The 20830-nt window shown below is 47.9% G+C and overlaps 1 protein-coding gene across 3 annotated transcripts; it reads right to left on the bottom strand.

The window, feature by feature from the left end:
• Positions 1-3045: 3045 nt before the first annotated feature.
• On the bottom strand, positions 3046-20057 carry RHOT2 (ras homolog family member T2). 3 transcript variants are annotated; one of them, XM_044004873.1, is made up of 19 exons: positions 19916-20057; positions 19675-19733; positions 17108-17189; positions 16892-16935; positions 16273-16326; positions 14145-14197; positions 13869-13977; positions 12774-12875; positions 11704-11802; positions 11313-11421; positions 10767-10887; positions 9592-9676; positions 9220-9365; positions 9011-9111; positions 8786-8916; positions 8485-8565; positions 7430-7552; positions 6981-7183; positions 3046-5874 (listed from the first exon to the last, which is right to left on the bottom strand). In XM_044004873.1, the coding sequence occupies exons 1-19, from the start codon at positions 19950-19952 to the stop codon at positions 5757-5759; spliced, it is 1857 nt and encodes a 618-aa protein (XP_043860808.1). In that variant the 5' UTR covers positions 19953-20057; the 3' UTR covers positions 3046-5756. The 3 variants fall into 3 exon arrangements, with proteins under 3 accessions (XP_043860808.1, XP_043860817.1, XP_043860823.1); XM_044004882.1 differs by having other exon boundaries at positions 19675-19728; positions 19916-20008; XM_044004888.1 differs by lacking the exon at positions 19675-19733 and having other exon boundaries at positions 19916-19991.
• Between the last annotated feature and the right edge of the window lie 773 nt (positions 20058-20830).

Raw genomic sequence — 20830 nt, 5'->3', positions numbered from 1 at the left:
CTTGCCCAGAGTCACACAGCTAATAAGTGTCTGAGGCCGGATTTGAACTCAGGTAGCCCTGAATCCAGGGCTGGTGCTTTATCCACTGTGCCACCTAGCTGCCCTGGGCTTATCTCTCTGAGCCTCAGTTTCCTCATCTGTCAAATGAGGATAATAATAGTACCTACTCCAAAGGGTTATGAGAATCGAATGAGATAACATATGCAAAGTAGAGCATCTTAAAGAGTGATGTGTTAGCTGGCACATTTTGTACTAGATTCACCTATAATTTTTATCTTTCAGAGATCTAACTTCAGAGCTGCAGCCCATATTCATTGCGACCAACATAGTAACCACTTGTATAGTCACCAGATTTCATGTGTCTATAATCATAAATGTAACATACTCTCTAAAAGACCCAACATACATTCAGCACACATTTATTAAATATGCACTTTGTGCAAATCCTTGTGGGTGGAAGGAGGTGAGAGGGAGAAAGCAATAGATCCCCTTGCTGCCATCCGACAAGTCCCCAGTACCTATGTTGGAGAGGCATGCTCCGTGGGACAGGGTGGAGAGAGGGGCTTCGTGGCCAGCCCAGGCACTGCCCTTTGTAACAAGCTGAGAAACTGACACAGAGTTCGATTCTCTTCCACCCCACCTACCACGTGCATTTATCACCAACAGCAACTAATTATGGAACATCTGCTAGGTGTGGGGCTCAGGGCTAGAGAAGCCAGAGATAGAGATTTGTTTGATCCTGCCTCAGAAGGACTTAAGTTCAATCTATTGGAGAATGGTAAACTGGGCCTCCCACCCCCAATCTACATCCTATTCAGCCTTCAAAAGCAAATTTCTACAAAAACCCTTTCCCAAATATTCCTGCCCATATTGAACTCATTTTCTCCATTATTTCTTGAAGCCCCTCTGGTCAGTTTGATACAGAATCATTTGTTTTAGATTGCTCTCCCCAAATTGAGGTTGAGTGCCTTAAAGGGTATCCTCTTTCTTCCGTTCCCCCTCCTCCCTTTCCCTATGCCCTAGCAACTTTCTCTTGGAACATCAAAGGCTAGTTTCCCATTCTGGGAATCTATGCCCTGTGCACTGGGGTTCTTCTACTCAGCCCAGAAAGCTTAAAAAAAAATCCTTCCCCTTCTCCCCTTTCCCCAGCACACATGCTTAGGGCACAGGCACACATGCTCTGGATAAAATGTCACAGGTGGGGAAAAGGGGGAGGGAGCAGCAGGCCACTCCACAGGATACACACCAGAATTTTGCCAAAGAAAACAGCAGCAGTGAATTTTTCAGTTTTGAAGCTGCAGCTGTCACCACAGGCTCTGGGGGAGCTGCTCAGAAACGAGACACAAGCAATGCCTAAACACAGGCTCAGTGTCTGCCCCAGAACCTTGATCTTGACTTGCGGGTGGGGGATGTTTTCATTTTTTAGGGGAAAATGTGAGCCTGGGGACTTGGAACACCATGTAGCATCAACAAGAAAACCAGACAAGCATCAGATGGAAGCAGAGGCGCCTGCCTCTGTAGCCCTGACTAACCTGGAAGTGAGGTCCTAATTCTGATTAGTCTAAGTCCCCAAATGACTGAGATTAGAGTTGAGGTAGCAGCCTTGAGGCACCCCTTTGCTCACAGGCCCAGAGATTGCCCTCCTACAGTTATCTTCCCCTAGAAAGTATAGCTCTTGAATCCCTACATAAGGAAGACTTGTTCCTAAGCCAGGAAGAGGATAGGGATGGAAGAGGCCACCCTTGTCTGTCCTCTGAGGGTCCAAACCCAAGCTCACATGCTAACTCATCAAAATCTACAGGGCTGGGAGACCATGGGAGAGAAATTTGGTCCCAGTGGACTTGGCCTTATGACTATTATGACAGAGGCTGCCAGGTTACCATAGTAACCCTCTCCAAGGACCATTCGGAAATCCATAACCTCCTGTCGGGGAGCTGAAAAGGAGCAATTACTCCTGACAGTTAATGCCCCTAGAGGATGCTGGAAGGTTAGAAATAGCAAGCTGTCCTGCTCAGAAATAGGCCTAAGGAAAGAGGTTGCTTGCAGCTCAAAGAAGGGGCATTAAGCTGAGTAGCTTTTCTCCCTAATGCTTCCTGAAGCAGCACACAAGGAGGGGAGGGGGAGGCTTCAGAAACACATTGAAAGAGCTTGGGAAAGGTTCCTTATGCTAGCTTACAGGGGGGAAATCAACACAACCCTCCTCTCTTCCATGCTCTTTATTTTTATATACAATGCTTTTCTTAGAAAGAACTTGACACACTTTCACTATCTGATCCTCACAACATTTCTATGTTGTTTGTCCTTTGTGCTCAGAGGACCAAGACATCAGGGTGATGTCGTAACTTGCACTGAATTGAAGTGAGGGAGGGCTGGGCAAGGCCACCAAACTTAACTCTCACCACCAGAGCCATCTGGGTCCAGTGGCAAGGTAGACATCTGGGTGAGTGGAGATGACCCCAGATGGTTAAGGCAATTGGGGTTAAATGACTTGCCCGGGGTCACAAAGCTAGTGTCTGAGGTAATATTTTTAACTCAGGTCCTCCTGACTCCAGGGCCAGTGCTCTATCCACTGCACTACCTAGCTGCCCTCTATCCCTGAGGTAAACATTATCCGTTTTACAAATGGAGAAACTGACCCCTAGAGATGCTGTGACCTGCTAAAGGTCACACTGATGGCCTGGACAAGTTGGTCAGGTGTCCTGACTCTCAGGCCAGGTTTCTTTCTACAAGACTGCTGCAGTCTGGGTCACTGACTGGCAGATGAGTTCCTACTACACATAAGTTCATCATCAGCATCAACCAGTGTTAGTATATTCTGCCATGTGTCAGGTGCAGGATGCAAAAGGAAAGCCGGTAGGGCCTCCAAAGTGACATACTGGGTTAGAGATGAAGGATGCTATGTTTAAGCCATGGACGGAAAACACTGATGAGAAATGGTAGGTTCTCTTCCCTTGGGGTTGTGGTCTTGTTTCCTGTGGAGCTCTGGGCAGCCAATTTTACAGGTCTTTACAACAGCTGATTAACACAGGTGGATCAAACCCAGCCTTAGTGTGCACAAACACTGATTTTATTGAAAAGTGTTTATCCCATCATAAAATTATATGGCTTTGGACAATGAACACGATACTCAAGTAGAAAGAGCCATTGAGAAGTGGCATTTCTTGGGTCCCAACCCAGACCCTGTTCCCCTGGGCTGGATGGGAGCAGCGCTGGCAGCAGGACAACGGTCCAAATGATGTTAGAGCAGCATGGAGAGCAGCCAGTGATAAAAAGAGATATCCCAGGTGGAGGCCCTTGGCTAGATTCCCCAAAGCCATGCTGAAGCTGGGAGAATCCTGTTAACCCAGCCTCTACCAGTGAAGGCTGGTGACCAGCAGGGCCTTCTGATAGCAGTATAACTCTTTCCCACACCCAGAGACGATCCTAGGCCCTTTCTACTATGACAACACCAGCTCCCTCTCTTGTTTTTGTCTAGAAATAGTGAAGAGAGCCCAAGAATTGGGCTTATAGAGCAGCTGGGGCACTGGCTCTCAAGAGAAATGTGTTCCCAAACTGAAAATCAGGACACAGGTTACTGTCAACATTGAAAACCACATCTCAAAGAGAAAACGGACACTCATCTCAAGTTGGTTCTCTTCTAGGACACACTGCACCATTTGCCCTTTATTTTCTTGGGCTGAATCAGTATAGTCCCTACCTAGAAAGGGCCTGGGGACACAACCTCCAGAGCTGAACATTTGTTCGGTGGATAATTTATTTAGAAGAAGAAGATGGCCAAGACCTCTTTCTCCCCCAGTCCTCTGACCACCAGGTCTTGTCTTCTATGCCACCTCAGCAGGAACCAGGCCACCTCTTGACATTAGGAGGTAGACAGAGCCAACCCCGGGACAAGGATCTGAACTGAACAGGACAGTGAACAAATTGCCCTCTTCTGGCTGCATCCTCGCGCCTCTGCTTGTCATCTCTAGGGGCAGGAGAAGTTTAAGAAACTTGTAGGGAAATGCAGCATCCCCTTTCTTCTGCTCATCAAGGAAAGTCACAGCTCAGTCAGCCTCAGATGGAAAACACCTATTTTAAATAGGTGAAGTCTTCCCTTTAAAGTAACCTCAATGATTAACACAGGCCCTTGATGTTAGTGCACCAAAGCACACAACCCTGCTCCAGATACGCAGAACCAGGGCTGGAATGGATCTAGGCTGTGGCTCTAAAATAGATCCTTAAAAAAAAAATAGATTACTGCATAAAAAGGTAGTTTACATAACACTATCACAACAGCACAACGTAAACTGCCCTACCCTGAGTGTACTTGAAAGGTTCAAATGCTTGCCCCCCCCGCTTAACTGGCTGTTTCCTAACCCTGCCTCAGACTCAGAAGCCAGATGAGGCATTGAATGCCAGCGGGAAGGGACGGACAACAGACATGGATACGATGGGGAGAGCATTCCTGGTGGAGGATTCTTCAAGTGATATGCCTTCATGGAAAGGGTTGGAGGAAGAGGAAGAGAGGAGAAAGAAGCATGGATTCCAACCCACACTAAGACTGAGGATGTAGAGATATGTTGTAGGTTGACATAAAAAGAGATTTTTCAAAGTGTGAGGTCTCAGCAATAGAAAAAATACAATTTCCGCTTTAAATGGGAAACAAGATTACTTTTTCTTCATGCCCTAATGTGTACACATACTGAAGTGAGGAATGAGAGTGATTATTTCATTAGTTGGAAATCTAGGTCATTCATGGTGGAAAAATCCTGAACGGCCTGGCCTACTCCAGGGGCCGTCTCCTGATTCTCCCTATTCCCAGACCCATAAGATAGCTTCAGCATGCACTTGAGCTTGGGAAACCTTAGAGCCCCAAGCGTGCTGAGGAAGGGAAGGAGAGGTGACCCAGAGTTGGAGGCTGGCTAAGGCGAATTCCAGGTTTGAGGCCATAGGCCTCCCCGCTAGAGGCTCTTCCAGTTCAGTGGTCCTACAGTGCCAAAATGGCACAGGCCCTCAGAGCAGCCCAAGTGGCACTGCAGCCAAGGAGAGGCCAAGGGCATGAGGCTGGGAGGAGGAAGCTGGAGATTTAAGAACATCTGAGCAAGCCAGGGGAGGAAAAGAGATGTGGCTCAGAACACTGCTAGAGATACTTCTTTGGGAATCAGTGTGTCAGACCCAGATGAGTAAGCATGGGCTGGGGCACAGTTTGTGACTAATGGAGGGAGATCTGCACAGCTGAGAACCCCACACACTAGATTTCTGCAGTCTCCCCACTGTAAACCTGGGCTGAAAGTTGGGATCAAGAGGAAACATCTTCCTGTTGACCACTGTGGACTTCTGGGGCTGTGCCAGTTCCCCTCCCCTCACACATGCTACCCTGAAATCAAGCAGGGAAGCCCAAGAGGTTGCACCTCCTGAAGCCAGCCCCAAGCCTCCTTTCAGACAGATAGACAGGTACCTGGCTTCTCTGGGTGAATGAGCCTGAAAACTCTAAAAACTCTAAAAATAGGAACTACGATCTGAGGGAGGGCCGCCTGCTTCCTTAGCCCCTCCCAAGGGCCCTGAGATTGGGAACATTGAGTTTAGAGAAGACAGCAAGGTGGGGGGAAGGTGCATCATCAAATACCAGTTGAAGGTACATAACAGGCTCTGAGGCAGAGGCAGGCAGAACTCAGCAGGGAGTGTCCCTCCAGGATCTGGGCAGCCCTGATCTGCCCTGGCAGGATGGTGAGGAGGAGTCAGCTACAGCAGCATCTGGTGGGACTCAGACCCTCCCCTTACTTGTTCTTCACTAGGGTCTTGTAAAGGGTGAATCCAATGACTGCAGCCACGGTGGCCCCCAGGGTCATCCGGAGCCAAAAGGAGGCTGTGCGAAGTTCTAAATCACTCAAGTGCCTGTGGGAAAGGAGACATCAACATTTGGTGAGGGAGCCCAAACTCATTCCCCCAGTGCTTTCCCTTGGGCACTCTCATCCTCCCACACAAGCAGTCTTTTTTCAGTCACTCTCATTTCTATAAAAAAAGGAGTCTGATTCCAGCCAAATGAGCATAGGAAAATCCCAAAGCTCTTAATCCAAAGACTGACGAAAACCCTGGAATAAGAATTCCTGACTTGCTCAGAAGAGTGTGGCAGATGAGGAAGCACCTAAAGGTTTTGAACTTCCCCGCGGTGGTTCAGCTGGCATGATGTACAACACGGGGTCAAGGGCCTTCCTATGTATAGACCTGCACCAATAATGCCCACTTTACAAGCATCCTATTTTCCTCTTTTGCTTTTTGAGGGATGTTGATGGCATATCTCTAACACAACACCAGTGTCTTGCAATAAGCAACCAGGTTCTCCCCTAAACTCTCCCTTGGTGCCACTGTCAGTGAAAGATGATCAGAGGGCAGAAAGGTCTGGCCAGTGTAGGTACTCTTCTGCCCCCAAGCAGGATGTCAAGGAAGACAAGAATTGACCTCTCTCCCGATTCACTCTATGGGGGAGGGAAAGCACACTGCTGGTGCTCTAGAAATGCCAGTGACTCTGCTCTAACCTTTTTCAAAATGACTGAATAAAAATGGATAAGGAGAAAGGTGATGAAACTGGTCCCCAAGCCTTACTCTGAGTGGCACAGGCCCCTTCAACTGCTACAGTGGGAAAAGCACTAACCCAGGCATGAGAGGTGGGAGCAGAGTCTCAGTCACTCATCTAACTCTGGTCAAGGCTCTGAGCCTCACTTTCATCCTCCATATGCCCTGACCACCCCCTAGGGTTGTCATGAGGATCAAATGGACAAATGGATGTAAAAGTACTTTGAAAAGTAATGGAGACATGTAAAATGTCGCCCTTCTTCAAGGGGCAATCCCATCAGATTCCCTGAAAAAGTCTCAAGGGGCTGATTCTCCCACTGGACCCCAAGGACATGAAGTCTGAATCTTTTTGTTAACAATAACAACGCAAAAAAACCCCCAAAAAACAATAACAACGCTCTGCTCAGGGTGCTGGCCGTGGTACCCACGGGAAAGTGGCCAGAGTTGCCAGTCGGGTGAAAACAGTGGTGCTGGGGGCACTGGGACCAGTGCTGGTGAAGTAGCAAGGTGGAGGGAGATGGTGCCTGTAGCAGAACTCAGCTGGGGACATCCCACGTGGAGGGATCACTTCTGGCTGATCAGACTTGGAAGCAACAAAGAGGCAGGGGATCTGTCCGTCCATATAGTATTGCTACAGAAAGAAAGAGAACTAGGGTCACAGCATGAAGACTATCTCTGTGGGTCCACTAGGGAGGAGGATCCAGGAACACCAAGGCTTCCGGGGAAGTTCACCTCCCTTGGCAGATGACCAGGCACTGAAGAAATGCCTCCAACTATGATGGGTGGGCACCCTGCCGTGTCTATGCAGCCCATGCTCTCCCCATACCAAGCTCACTATTGGCTTAAGAAAAGGATCTTGAGCAAATGAATGACTTACCTTATAAATACTGGTGCAGTAGGTGAAGGATTTAGGGTCATTCACAGCAAACATCAAGCAGGCCACATCACAGGCAGCGCTGGATGCTGTGGTGAATTGTGTGTCTGCTTCTACCTCACACAGCTGAGGGACAGGGAGACAACGAAGACAGTGAGCACTGGGTCAGCTCTCAGCAGGCCACAGTCCAATGAGCTGCAGCAGGTCTTTTCCCCATCAGGCGAGGGCCAGGAAAGAAGGCCTCCCACAACTGACTTGGCACCAAGTACCTACATCCCAGAGGCTCCTCTCTGAGAAGACAGGCCTGGAGCTACTAGTTCAAATTCTCACTCGGTCACCCTTGCCTTTGACCATGGTCAAGTTCCTCATCACCCCAATTTGGGTCTTTAGTCTATCAAGCAAAGGGGATATCTGGATGCACAAGGGATAACCAACCTATCAAGACAGATGAAGAGTATGGCCAAAAATGCAAATCCAGGCTTTCTAGAAAACTCCACAGTTCCCTAGCGGCCAGGGAATAAGCTACCACAGTAGTGACCCCTAATTTTCCTCTCAAGGAGAGAAAGGTCCTCAGAAACATGTAAAAGTGCTTTATATTTTCACTCAAGTGAAAAAATCCTAAAATGATGAAATTGTGGGGCAGCTAGATGGTGCAGTGGATAGAGCACCGGCCCTGGAGTCACGAGTACCTGAGTTCAAATCCGGCCTCAGACACTTAACACTTAACTAGCTGTGTGACCCTGGGCAAGTCACTTAACCCCAATTGCCTCACTAAAAAAAAAGAAAAATTTTAAAATGATGAAATTGTACTATGGCCACGGGGGTGGGGGAGGGGAGAGAGAGAGAGGGAATGGTACCTCAGTCCCCAAAGCAGGTATCAGATGGTAGGTCAGCCCTGTTTCTGGCTCAGACAGAACTAGTCAATGGCCATGTCTCCCCTTCTTAGAGCTCTCCAAGGAAATTGTAATCCCACCTCTTGGCAGACCTGGGTGCTTATTTCCAGAGATGAAGACACCCTTCCCTGATCTGCCACCACCTCTGAATACCCCCAGACTTACTATTAAATATTTCTCTTGCCCGTTGACTTGCACTGTGTTGATGACATGGAAGGATTGTTCTCCTGGGTGCTCCCTGAGGGCCTGCAACCAAGGCAGGCATGGGTGAACAGAAGGATATGCAAGTGATGAAACACATACTCAAAAGGTCCTTCCACCCCCATCTCCAGCAGAGCCTGCATCCCTCACTTGGGGAAGAGAGAGTACAAGACACTGTGGCTTCCCTGGTCATAAGCTCCAGAACAGGACAGTGAGACAGATAGATAGATCTATATACACACAACGGGAAATGGGACAAACTCACCTCTAAGTTCTTCCCAAGGAAGGCCTGTAAAAATGCTGACTTGCCTACGCCCTGAGCACCAATCACTTTACAGAGGAAGACATTCCTTTGCGTCTGTCCCTTTTCCAGATCCATTTTCTTCTCTCTGGTGACTTTGGCACGGAAAACACATGATATGGTCAATGATCATGAAGGAGGTCTCTAAGGATCCCTCACTTCCATCGGAATTAAAGAGAGGCCTCCTACCTGTGATGGCATGTGTTTGAGAGTCTTGCTCACACAGGATAGGGTAACCCAGGTAACCAAGGTGCTCCAGGCAGTGGTGGATGTTCAGGTAAGTTACTAATCTGAGGAAGCAAGAAAAGAGGACGCAGCCAGTTATGAGGAACAAGAGGAAGGCAAGTGAAGTCTAAAATGAACACGTGTTAAGGGGGATGGAGAGAGACTACGCTTACGTCCACTGGCAGAGGAATCCATGCAGGGAAAGCAGGCCTTTATCATTGGTGCATACCGTATTGTAGAGTTCAGGGCCCCACGGCACAGAAGGGAATGGACTAAAGAGGCTCTGAAGCTCAGAAGGGGAGAGGGCTCCATCTTGGTCCTGGAAACGCAGAAGTGCCTCAAGTGAGCACCTTGAGAAGGGTGGTCGATGCAGCTGGGGTTGTGTCAAGGTGGGGAGGTAGAGGAGGGCAGGGGAATGTGTTTATGGCTTTTATATGGGTGCAAACACAAGAGTGTGGGAGAGACTGCAGAGAGGCATGCAAGACCTAAAGAAAAGAAGAACTGCGGTTGTCCTGGGTGAGCCTGAAGGGTGTTCTTACTCTTACCTTATCATGCTTCTCAAACATCTTTTGCAAAAACTGGTAACCAAAGTGATTGAGCTCAGTGGTACAGCCAGGAGGAACACGGATCCTGGAGGCGGAGAGGGTAAACTGTCAGGGTGGGTGTGCGGTGGGGAGACGGGACCTGAAGCAGTTAACTACTGACTGGACCACGACTGAGGATTGGGGACTGCTCTTAAGTTATAGCTTCCGTGGTCATAGTTCACCTCTAGCTGACTAAAGGCTTATTCAGAACAGCATGCTGACCTCGCCAGGGATTTCTCATCCAAATATCCATATACAAGTTATTCCTGACCTAGATCCATTTGAACTAAAGGAATTATATCCAATCTTTTGTAACCTATCCCTCTATAAGTAGGAACTCAATAAAAGGTGACCTGTCCAGGGAGGGTACACGCTCACTATGGCCAACATTCCAGGGACATTCCTGCATTGCTCACCAGAACTGTACTCCCCAAAGGAAGGTGGCTATCATCTGCCCAATTAGTAAATTTGAACTCATACATAGCCTCCTAATTGTCTACCTCTGAGACAGTGCTTCTGGAATGTAGGTCACACCCAGGAACAGAGAAGTAGCCCACCGCTACCCTCTCCTTCCTACAGAGGTTAAACCTCGGGGGTCTCCAAATAAGAAACGGTTGTGGGAAGTAACTTGGGTTATAGTCATTTTCTTCCTGATTACAGAAAACCCATTGTGCTTGGGCACTGAGCTAACATGGCTGGGGAGTAACAGCCACAAACCCTAACTCGACTGAGCTGTGGACTGATTATTGTGCCAAATGGGTTTTATGTTTAAGATGGTGCCCGGATTTGCTGTTTTGTTTAGAAAATATGGTTATGCCTGGTGGTCAGTTCTATCATCCCAACTACCCCATGCCCTCTTGATCCACAGTGGTTGAGATGGCGCTGGGGGAATCACCAGGCAGGGAACACTGACTTCTCTGCTCTTGGCTATGGCATTCCTGATTCAGAAGGGGGGACTAGGACTGCCAGCTCCACTCATTAGCTGGAAGCAGGTCCTCCTAGACTTGAGTAGCAGGGAGACTCCACAGCACCCCATCAGGTTAACCAGGGAGGCACAGAGCCTGGCTCCTTAGGGAAACCAAAGCTTAACATGGTTCTCTAGCTCCTTCCCCTTCAGACCTCAGAGTGTCACATACAGTGGGTGAAGATAGTCATCAGTCAGCTCCAGCTCATCATCATAGCCAAAGCGGCGTAGGATGGTCCAGGTGGTCTCATGACGGCCCCTCTGAATGAAGAGGGTGTTCAGAAAGAGGAAACCTGGATAAGAAGTGGGGGCAGCAGTCAGAAGAGCAATGTATACCTAAGGTACCTTTCAGATTTGTTATCAAACCTCTAGAACCAAGGTATGAGAAAAGACCCCTTGATCTGGCTGAATGGGTCAGGCAATACACTGGATATCAGGGGGAATGAAATCCATTCCAGTCTAATGTCTCACTCACTGTGACCTTGAGCAAGTCATCTAATCTTTGGGAGACCTCATTAAAAGCATTATGAACTTAATAATCCAAGGCATTCAGGGTAGGAAGAGAGCCCTGAGTATACCAGCCTGAACTCAAAGCAGAATCTGGCAAGAGAACAAGGCAGCCAAGCCACGCCCCTGTCTGCCTGGGTTCCTGGTGTGGACAACCTGTTGTTCCCTCAACAAGAAGTGAAGGGAGACATATATACAGATCAAAAATTACCATCCAAGCTCAGCCCGTCATCCTTCACGCCATCTGTTGTGTTCTTACACACCACCATCTTCACATCCTCTAAGGCTTGGGGGGCCAAAGGATTTCCAAAGCATGATTTCTGACCCCAAGAGAAATACAGACATTAGATCAAGAAAGCAGAGGAGGCAAGGATCTTCAGCCCAACTGCTGCACTGAAAACCAGGCCCATACTTAGCTAGACACAGCTCTAACTATCAGAGGACTGATTGTAAATCCAAGAGAAAGGGGAACCGGTAGGGTCTGTTCCAAATGAATGTGATGAGGGAGGAGCAGGAAGTGGAAAGTTCCAAAGTGCTCAAGGGGGTGCTTCCGATATGGCTGCAGTCCCTGCGGCGGCTCTCACGATTCCTCAAGCACTCACCTGAAAGTAGTTGAGCTCATGGTCACTTAGCACCTGGTTGTTGTCCTGGTCAGAGAGTCTGAAGATGCGGGTGAGCGCGTGAGCACAAGCTGGCCTTAGCTGCGAAGAAATGGATCAAAACCTGTTCTCCTATCCAAGTCACATGAAGTCAGCCCTTAAACCACAAAGAAGCCCGACATCCCTGGAAATGGAGGGACTTGGGAACCAGAATTTGGTAGGGTCTTTTTCTTCTCTACTTCCCACTGTCTACTTGGTGAATTAGCCAGTCAATGCTTCTTCCCTCGGCTCCCATCCTTCCACTATTTGTCATGTTTTGTTCTGGGACCGACTCAGGCAAGGTCTGGGAAGGGAAAGAAGCTGAACTCTGGGTTAAAACCAGGTCTGAGGAGTATATACCTGCAGTAACATATGGTTCTGTTGTCCCCCCACTGGTACAAATGTTTCTGAATTGGCTATATTCCCCTGGATAGCATCTGTGGCCGGTACCACCACAAACCATGGTTGTTGGAAGTACACAAGTGAAATGTATAAACATGGACCCTAAAAGTATCCAATGTGAATCAATGGTGTATGCTAGGTGCCAAAAAAGTGCTACCATCAGGAATCCCAGACACAAGGGGCCTGTTTCCTAGGCCTAGGGGTACCTTTAACTTATGGGACTCAGTCTTGGACTTTTGGTCCATGTTAAACCAAGCTAAAGTTGGCTAATAGGCCAACTAGAAAAGGTATTGAATGTTATAATGAGCAGAACTGGTTTCTAACTCCAGCTATGCTACTAACTCACTATGTGACCTTAGGCATGTCTCTTCTCTCTAGATCCATTCCCTCATCTGTAAAATAAGCTGGTTAGACAAGGTGATCACTCAGATCCTTTCTACTCTGCCATTCTATCATTCTCTCATCAGACTCTATACCAATATGAGCCGCCTTTCCTCAATCAGGCTTGAAAACTAACAATGGAAAAAGAAATATTAAAGGATTTGGTAGGGGAATATTCAGTGGTCAGGATTCAGAGTGGAAGCCAAACCCAAGCAGGCCTCCACCTTCACACAGACACCCCACATTCTCACCTGCTTCTCCTCTGGATCATACAAGGGGGCTGTAGGGTGTAAAACTGCCTTTTGAGCATAATAGAACAACTCTGAGATGTTTTTCAAGTTCTTGGCAGAACACTAGGAGAAATACAACAAAATAAAGCATGAGGGAAAAACACATCTATTCCTCAAGATTCTAGAAGATGGAACTGGGGTCAGGAAGAATCAAATCAGAGATACCATTCAAGAGCAAAACTAACAGTAATGTAGTTGAGATACGACTTTCCTCAGAAGAGTCCTGCCCTGTCCTGCGCTGCAAATTGGAACAATTCATCTGATTCTAAATCACGCTGAATAAACAAGAGGATGACCTTGGATTACTCCCCACTGTCAAGGAGAAAGTTTGAACTCTTTGGCCTGGCTGTTTAAATCTCCATAAGCTGGCTCCAATCCCCTTTCATAGCCTTACTTCTCACTACTCCCCCACTAAGAATTTCTCTAGTGAAGCAAATTATTCAACTTCCCTACAAAACACCCTGCACTGTCCCCTACTTTCTTTTAGTTGGATTGTTTCCCTTTCTACGGCTGCCACCTGGATATTCTCTTTCCTTTTCACTTGCCCTAATCCTGCCCATTCATAAACACACTGTTCAAATCCCCACGTTCCTACATGAAACTTTCCCTGACCACACCAGCTGGAGATTTTTCTCTCATTTTTACAATAGAATTGAAATTAATTCCTGCCTCCCACAGCTCTTCTTGGCTCTACCCCTCATTTGCTGCTTGCATTATAAGTTTTTTTTTTTAAATATGTTGTATCCTTCAACTAGACTACAAGCTTTCTAGAGGCAGGCATCATGATTTTTCTGGATCCTCTATAGTCCTAAAACAGTGCTAACACATATCAAGCACCACAGAGGATACCTGATGGAAAAAATCCCAGATCCAACCTATCTCCCTTTAAATCACCAGATTCCTTCACAATAGGTCTGTTTAAGAAGCAGTAATTAGAAATAAATCATTCAGGAGAATAGACATTCCCCAGGGGGAAGGACTATGCTGAAGTGACCCTTTTTGTCATTTACATCTACTTCTCCTTTGTGACCACTCTGGTCCTGGCCTGTCACTCACCTCTACACATGTCTCTATCTCAGAGAACTGGTTCATGATTGGCAGAATGGTCTCCATGGAGCTCCCAGAGCGTAGGTCTGACTTGTTCCCCACCAGAATGATAGGGATTCTGGGAAGATAATGAAAAACGGAAGTTTTTCAGAGGGGAAGGATTGGGGACCAGTGGATAACAGTTAATTCTGACCCAAGTACAAGGGAAGCAAAGGGTTGTGCTTGGAATACAGGCCATACCGCAGAGCCATTTCCCACCCACTTCAGAGAAATCATACTTAGTACCTGGGCCCTTTTTCTGCTCTCCCATTCACCAACGGAATCCACTTTGTTCGGATCTGAAAAGCAAGCCCCCCCCAACATTCAAAAAGCATTTACTGAGTAGCTACCATATATGAAACAGTATGGGGAAATATAAAGATGAATAAGACAGATAGTACCCCAAGGAAGCTTTCTTTCTAGTCTAGAGATAAGGGACTGATACAAACGAAAGCTCTCACTTCACTGAAACAGGGAATTCCTGGATGAGGGAACTCTTTCTGCCAAGGCAGGGCAGCACCTTCTCCAAAACTTACAGCTTTTTGTTTTGTTTTGTTTTCAGGGCAATGAGGGTTGAGTGACTTGCCCAGGGTCACACAGCTAGTTAAGTGTCAAGTGTCTGAGGCTGGATTTGAACTCAGGTCCTCCTGAATCCAAGGCCAGTGCTTTATCTACTGCGCCACCTAGCTGCCCCCAAAACTTAAAGCTTTTAAGGAGGAACCTAGAACAGTGGTGTCAGATCCCTGCAGCTGCACAATAACTCAGAAAACCACAGATTCACACTCTCTATGTTATGAGGCATCTTTATTTCTTTTGTCAAACACTTCCCAATTACATTTTAATCCCATTCTGGTAGCACTCTGGAATTGTGGCCCTTGAGTCGGACACCTCTAGTCTAGAGGTTAGGTGCTTTGCCCAGGGTCACAGAGACAGTATGTGTCAGAAGCAGGACTTGAACCCAGAACCTCCAGGTTTTGAGGCCAGCTCTTTTTCCACTATGCTATGCTGACAGTTAACTGGAGAGATGTGCACAGTTAACTACAAAACAAGGCAGTCTATGGTAAGTACAATAAGTTTCATGGAAGTTAAATAGAGAGAGATTTACTTTCAGCTGGGGTGAACCAGGGAAAATTTAATAAGGGTCACAATACCACAAAAGCCAAACAGACCAATAATGCCCATCCAACTGTGTCCTGGGCAAAGACATACATCAGTTCCAAAATCCCAATGTGGGGAGCAACCTGCAAGGGATGCAACCTTGGGCTGTAGGCCTTGGTGTTTTTGTTTGTTTTTTGCAGGGCAATAAGGGTTAAATGACTTGCCAAGGGTCACACAGCTAGCAAGTGTCAAGTGTCTAAGGCTGGATTTGAACTCAGGTCCTCCTGAATCCAGGGCCAGTGCTTTATCCACTGTACCACCTAGCTGCCCCAGTAGGCCTTGTTAACAACAATCTCTCATGAGAACTAGACCACATTCCTCTTAGAACAGATCTAGGTGACTTTGCTCTTCAACTAGGGGCTTTCTCCTTTACATAGCTTATCCTTAAGAGAATAGGGTAGTCACTCAGGGAAATGCTCAGGTTTCACCAGGCAAGAGGGAGGCCCTGAAAAATAGCCCCTTATTAACTCACTGGATCCCCTTCCCCCAAAGTGAATAATGATTTATACCAGATGGCAAAGAAAACAAAATTCACTACCTGAATTCCTTCTAGAGAAGAGAGCAGGCAATAGAAAATATAGGCTGGCAATGCTCTTGTCCTTAAAACCAGCTCTGTAATATTCCCTGGATATTATAGAGGGCGCTATGCAGTGTGTGGATTATATGGGCCTTTCTCCTTCCTCTTAGCCTTTAGAAATGTCATTGCTTTTTAATATCTTAAAGCTACAGGGGAAAGGCAAAGAGATATAAAGACAGGCAGAACTGGAAACCTGTCTGCTTTTGGTTGGCTTTAGTAAACTACTCAAGAGAAGAATTTAAAATTACTGTTAAAATGAGATTTAATGATTCTCTGTAGATTCCAATCATCCAAGTGTTCTTGGCCCCAATAAAAAATGACTGAGAGGTAGCTATTTTTACAAGGCATCTTTAAAAGAGTCTTAGCAATAAGGTAACCAAAGAGTTCCCTTAAATGCCTAGACTTGACTTCAGTGACTCCTTCAACAGACCGTACATAACTCTAGGAATGCAAGTCACACCTTGGGCACTCTCATCCTCACCCTATTTCTTTTGAATTTCTCCTCCTCAACACTGACCTATATCACCTACAATAGGTCTCTGTACACAGTGGGAGTTAAGTATTGTAGACAGACTTCTGAATGAAAGCAGCCATTGTAGGGCCTAGGCAACATTTTGAACCCAAAAGCTACTCTCTTACCTTCTCAATGGTGGAATCCTCAGAAACATCATACACCATGCATACCACATTTGCCTGCAAAAAGGACCCAGAGTGGGAATGGGGAGATATTAGAAGCCGGACCATCTCAAGTTCCTCCTAGAACAGGGAGACCTTTGCTCCTACAAAATCTTCCCATCAATTTCTTTCCCTATTCAACCTCAAGCCACTACATTCCAAGCCCTCCTCCTTAAGTGTTGCCAGGCTCAGTTCAGGAGTTGAGGCCACTTCGCTCATAGTCCATATACAATGGAAGATGGTTCTAAAAAACAGGGTGACGGAGCATTAGGGCACTAAAGCCAGCCGCCTTATGAAGAAAGCCCTTGTTACCCAGCATCACATAGAATCACCGTAGAAATGGAAGGGGCTTCAGTGTTCAGCTAAGTCTAACCCTGTTCACAATATGAATGGAAGCCTCACTGAAGCCCTGAACAAAAGGGAAGGGACTTACCTAAGGTGATAGAGAAAGTAAGTGGCAGAGCAATAAGAGGAACCAGGTCTCTAGACTCCTGTTTTGCTGTTGTTTTTTTTCCACCACATTCTACCACATTGGCTCTTCCTATTTCCCATTTTACCCTACAGTTCATAATCTCAACCTCACCTTGTGGATCTCATCCTTCAGTTCTTCTTCCGTCTGTTCTGTTTCTGAAATGAAAAGACACCACTACCCAATGCTGAGCCATCCTCTTGTACTTGACCCCTGGATAAGCACTCCGGATAACAGTGGGTATAGGATGATTTCCACTGAGGAAGGTGCTCCTGGGAGCAGACTTGGGCTGGAGTGTTTGCCCAGGGTCATGTGAGCAAAGGGACCTACCTGAGTAATCAACAATGTGAGTAGGCACCTTCTCAGGGGTAACATCAGCTGGAATTGTGATCTCTTCAGCTCGAGGGGGAACCTTAGAAAAAACAAGTAAGTGTTCACACAAGGGCAGAAATAATTTGTGGGAGAGGAAGAGCAGGATTCTACAATGAGGATAGGACAGTAAGAAATTTTAAAAGACTTACAACTTCTGCTAGTCACAAGAATGTGGTCATGGTCCTATGGCATGAAGAAACTAAGCCTGGATAGCATAAAACCTTTCTCACACACCAATCACTGCCCACAGATCACTGCACCTACTGTTCCAAGGGTCAGCCAATACTTCTTCACATGGTTCAGGGGAAACCCTGATACAAATGATGACAAACATTTAGTAGCCTAGCCACTTTCATCAATTCCCTCAATAATGGCAGCACCCAAGTAAAATATTATGCTTTAAAAAAAGGTCTGGCAACCTGCACGCCACCTGGAAACTGAAGAGATGATATTGCCCAATAATACTGGCATCAATCCCATACAAGTATCCCTTATAAGGGATGGAATCTGATGCCACTTTCATGTCCCATCATGATCCCCTAGCTAAAGGGGAAAAAAATGACCTTACTTCACGGGTATAAGCTCAAAGGATTATAGACACTGTGAGAAAGGACCTTGAAAGGTCATCTAGTCCACCCCTAAACACTTTCCTCCCTACCCTCTCCCCATTTTACAGATAAGGAAACAGTTCCAAAGATCACTTGCTTATGGTCATACTGGCAGGAAATGGCAGAGCCACAATTCAAACCCAGATCCTTGGATTCCAAAGCCAGTGTTCTTTCCACTGAGCCACACTGATTCCCTTCCCCACAAGACAGTATTCTCCAATTTAGCAACTCCCCTGCTCAAGAAGCTTCAGTGTCTCCCTATTGTCTCTAGGATAAACATTTAAAATTCTTCCCCATTTGGCTCCAGCTAACCTTTTTAAGGTGATCACACTTGACTCTCCATGATGTACTATAACTAACTAAACTAGCATGCTTGCTGGTTTGGTAGACAACATACCTTTTCATATTCCATCTTTGAAGAGCCATCTGTCTCATCTCCACCTCTTAGAACATTTTAAATCTCTCTCTCTCTTTTTTTTTTTGGTGAGGCAATTGGGGTTAAGTGACTTGCCTAGGGTCACACAGCTAGTAATTGTTAAGTGTCTGAGGCCAGATTTGAACTCAGGTCCTTCTGACTCCAGGGCCGGTGCTCTACCCACTGTACCACCTAGCTGCCCCTAATCTCTTTTCAAGGTTCAGCTCAAGAGCCACTTTCTTTAAGAGGCCTTTTCTTAATTCCTCAATTATTAGTCACCCCCCCCCCCCCCCGGGCCCCAGCAAATAACTTTGTATTTACTTTATATGTCACATTTTGTTTATTTGTAAACATGGTGTATCTCTGTTAGAATAGAAGCTCATCATTACCTGCCTCTATTCCTTTTTTCTCCCCACACACTTAAGATAGGGTAATTCATGGTCAGTGACTGCAGATAGGATGGCAGAAATACAACATAAGAAAATCAAGAAGTCACAGCCCTTAGCGAAGTCACAATCTTACAGCCTGAGAACAGGTGGTAGAGTTTCTGTAGCTCTATGCAAACCATATGCAAATAAATGAAAATGAGGTCTTCCTTACTACTTCACCCACCTGGATACGTGCCCCAAGGGAAAAGTCTCTTGAAGATGGCTGTTTGAGGCAGCTCTCTCTACCATGAGCACTGAGCAGCTACTCAAAGGACACAGACTTAAATACAAAGAACACAAAGCAGCTAATCTCATACTCTCCATACAAAGCAGCTAATCTCAGACACTCAGGCAGGGCAGTAGAAAAGAATATTAGACTGGGTATCAGAAACAAGGACTTAAAGATCATCTAGTGCAAGTCCTTCACTGTCCAGAGGAGGAAACTGAGGCTCAATCATGTGAAGACCTGAGCTCAAGTCCCAGTTTGGTTACTATGTGGCCGTCCCACCTGGGGCAGGGCTCTGTCGCTTTCCGGGCCTCAGTTACCTCATCTGTAGAAGGACAGGGGACTAGATGATTTAAGGTTCTTTTCACGTCTAAAGTTCTACGATCCATTTGCGCCCGCCTATGCCTCCTCAAACAGGGGCACTGGCCACACTCCCTCTCCCGCTCTCATTTCGGGGGTACCGTGGCACCGGTGACCTCACAAAGTTGTCAAGGGCTCGAAGGGGGTGGCATTGAGCGTTCCCTATGACTATACCAGGCGGGGAGGGAGGGGGTGCAGAGGGTCTCCCCTGGAAGGACTTAGGGGTCCCCTAGGGCGGTCCCCACAGCACCTGCCCGCCCCCAGGGCGGAGTCACCGCCTTTACTCTGCCGCAGACCCCGCCCCGCCCGAGCCCGTCCTGCTGCTGGACAGCGGCCCTTCGGGAGGGCCCCCACCCCCGCCCTCCACGCGGCCGAGGGCAGAGCGTTGTCCGGGTCCCGGTCGCTGTCCTGCCGCTTTTACGTGACCCAGAGCCAGGGGCCTCCGGAGCCTCAGCTTCCCGCTCTGTAAAGTGGGGGCGGGCACTCACCTCCTCGGGGAACTCCTCGCCCACCAGGGCCATGATCAGCGAGGTCTTCCCCACCTGGGCTGCGGGTGGAGGTACGGAGGCGGGGACGGGAGAGGGAGAGAAGGAGGGGGCGGGTCAGCGCCGCGCCCTCCCTGCCCCGTGCCCAAGGTCAAGCCCGGTGCCCTGCCGCCCCCGCCCCCACTCCCGCCGCCCTCGGGCACCCCGGGGTGACGGGACCCCGGCTCCCCGCCGTCCTGCTCACCCTCGCCCAGCAGCAGGATCCGCACGTCCCGCTTCATGGTCCCAGTCGAGACCTCGGCTGCAGCTCTGCCGGCCCCTAGCTCCCCTCAGCCCGCACTTCCGGTCCAGCTTTGGCCCGGCCCGCCAACCTGCACCAGAGAGCGCAGGGGAGCCGGCGGCCTAGAGAGCCCCCGGCGGCCGCCGCGCACACGCAACAGCGCCCCCGCGTGCTCCGCGACGGGCGCTGCACCCAGCCCGCCCCCGCCTGCTTCTCGGAGGATGCTGCTTTCCCTTCCCAAGCCCACCCACCTCCTTTCCGGGCCTCAGTGCAAGTGCTTACACTTACTCAGTGCTGCTGCAGAATGAGGCATGCATTTTCAGATGTGCCCAATGTTTTCTGAAGGGACAGTTGGGTGGGTGGAAAATAACTTATTTTTTAAAAAGCATCATTTTTTGTTTTTTTAAACAGAGCACTGGCCTTGGAGCTAGGAGACTTGGGTCTGACAGTAGCTGCTTGGCCATGGGGAAGGTCACTTCAAAGCAACAAACCTGATAGCGACCTGCCTGGAACTTTACCCAGACACTTGGAGGGAGCTGGATGGGGGTGGGGAGAGCTAGGGATGGCAGCTGGCTAGCATGCCACGAGGGGGCGCTCAGTGTGTGACTTCATCTATAAGACAGGGAGAATGGAAGTGGGGGGGAAAGGGACGGACAGGTTCTGAAGAATTAGACCGCAGTCCTCACTATAACTGCTGCCTTGTCCCAGCCAAGCCGTGGATCTTCTCCGTAGGGTACATGAAAAATGTTTTCTCCTCCTCCTGGGAATGGGTCAAGTGGGCAAGAGCTAAGGCCCTGATGCTTGGTGATGACTGAGAACGGAATACAGTCCCCCAAATTCTCCAGCAAGGGGCTAGACGCCAGCAACCAAGGCTTACAG

The sequence above is a fragment of the Dromiciops gliroides genome, chromosome 1 (assembly GCF_019393635.1).
Source record: "Dromiciops gliroides isolate mDroGli1 chromosome 1, mDroGli1.pri, whole genome shotgun sequence".
NCBI classification, from domain to species: domain Eukaryota; kingdom Metazoa; phylum Chordata; class Mammalia; order Microbiotheria; family Microbiotheriidae; genus Dromiciops; species Dromiciops gliroides.
This window is presented reverse-complemented; position numbering and strand designations above follow the sequence as displayed.

Excerpts from the sequence above, each read along its gene's own strand:
- RHOT2 (XM_044004873.1), bottom strand. The coding sequence starts at position 19,952 with ATGAAGCGGGACGTGCGGATCCTGCTGCTGGGCGAGG. Across the intron at positions 19,734-19,915 it reads GATCCTGCTGCTGGGCGAGG|CCCAGGTGGGGAAGACCTCG; the intron begins GTGAGCAGGACG and ends CTCCACCCGCAG. Across the intron at positions 9,112-9,219 it reads GGATTCCTCTGCCAGTGGAC|ATTAGTAACTTACCTGAACA; the intron begins GTAAGCGTAGTC and ends TTGCTTCCTCAG.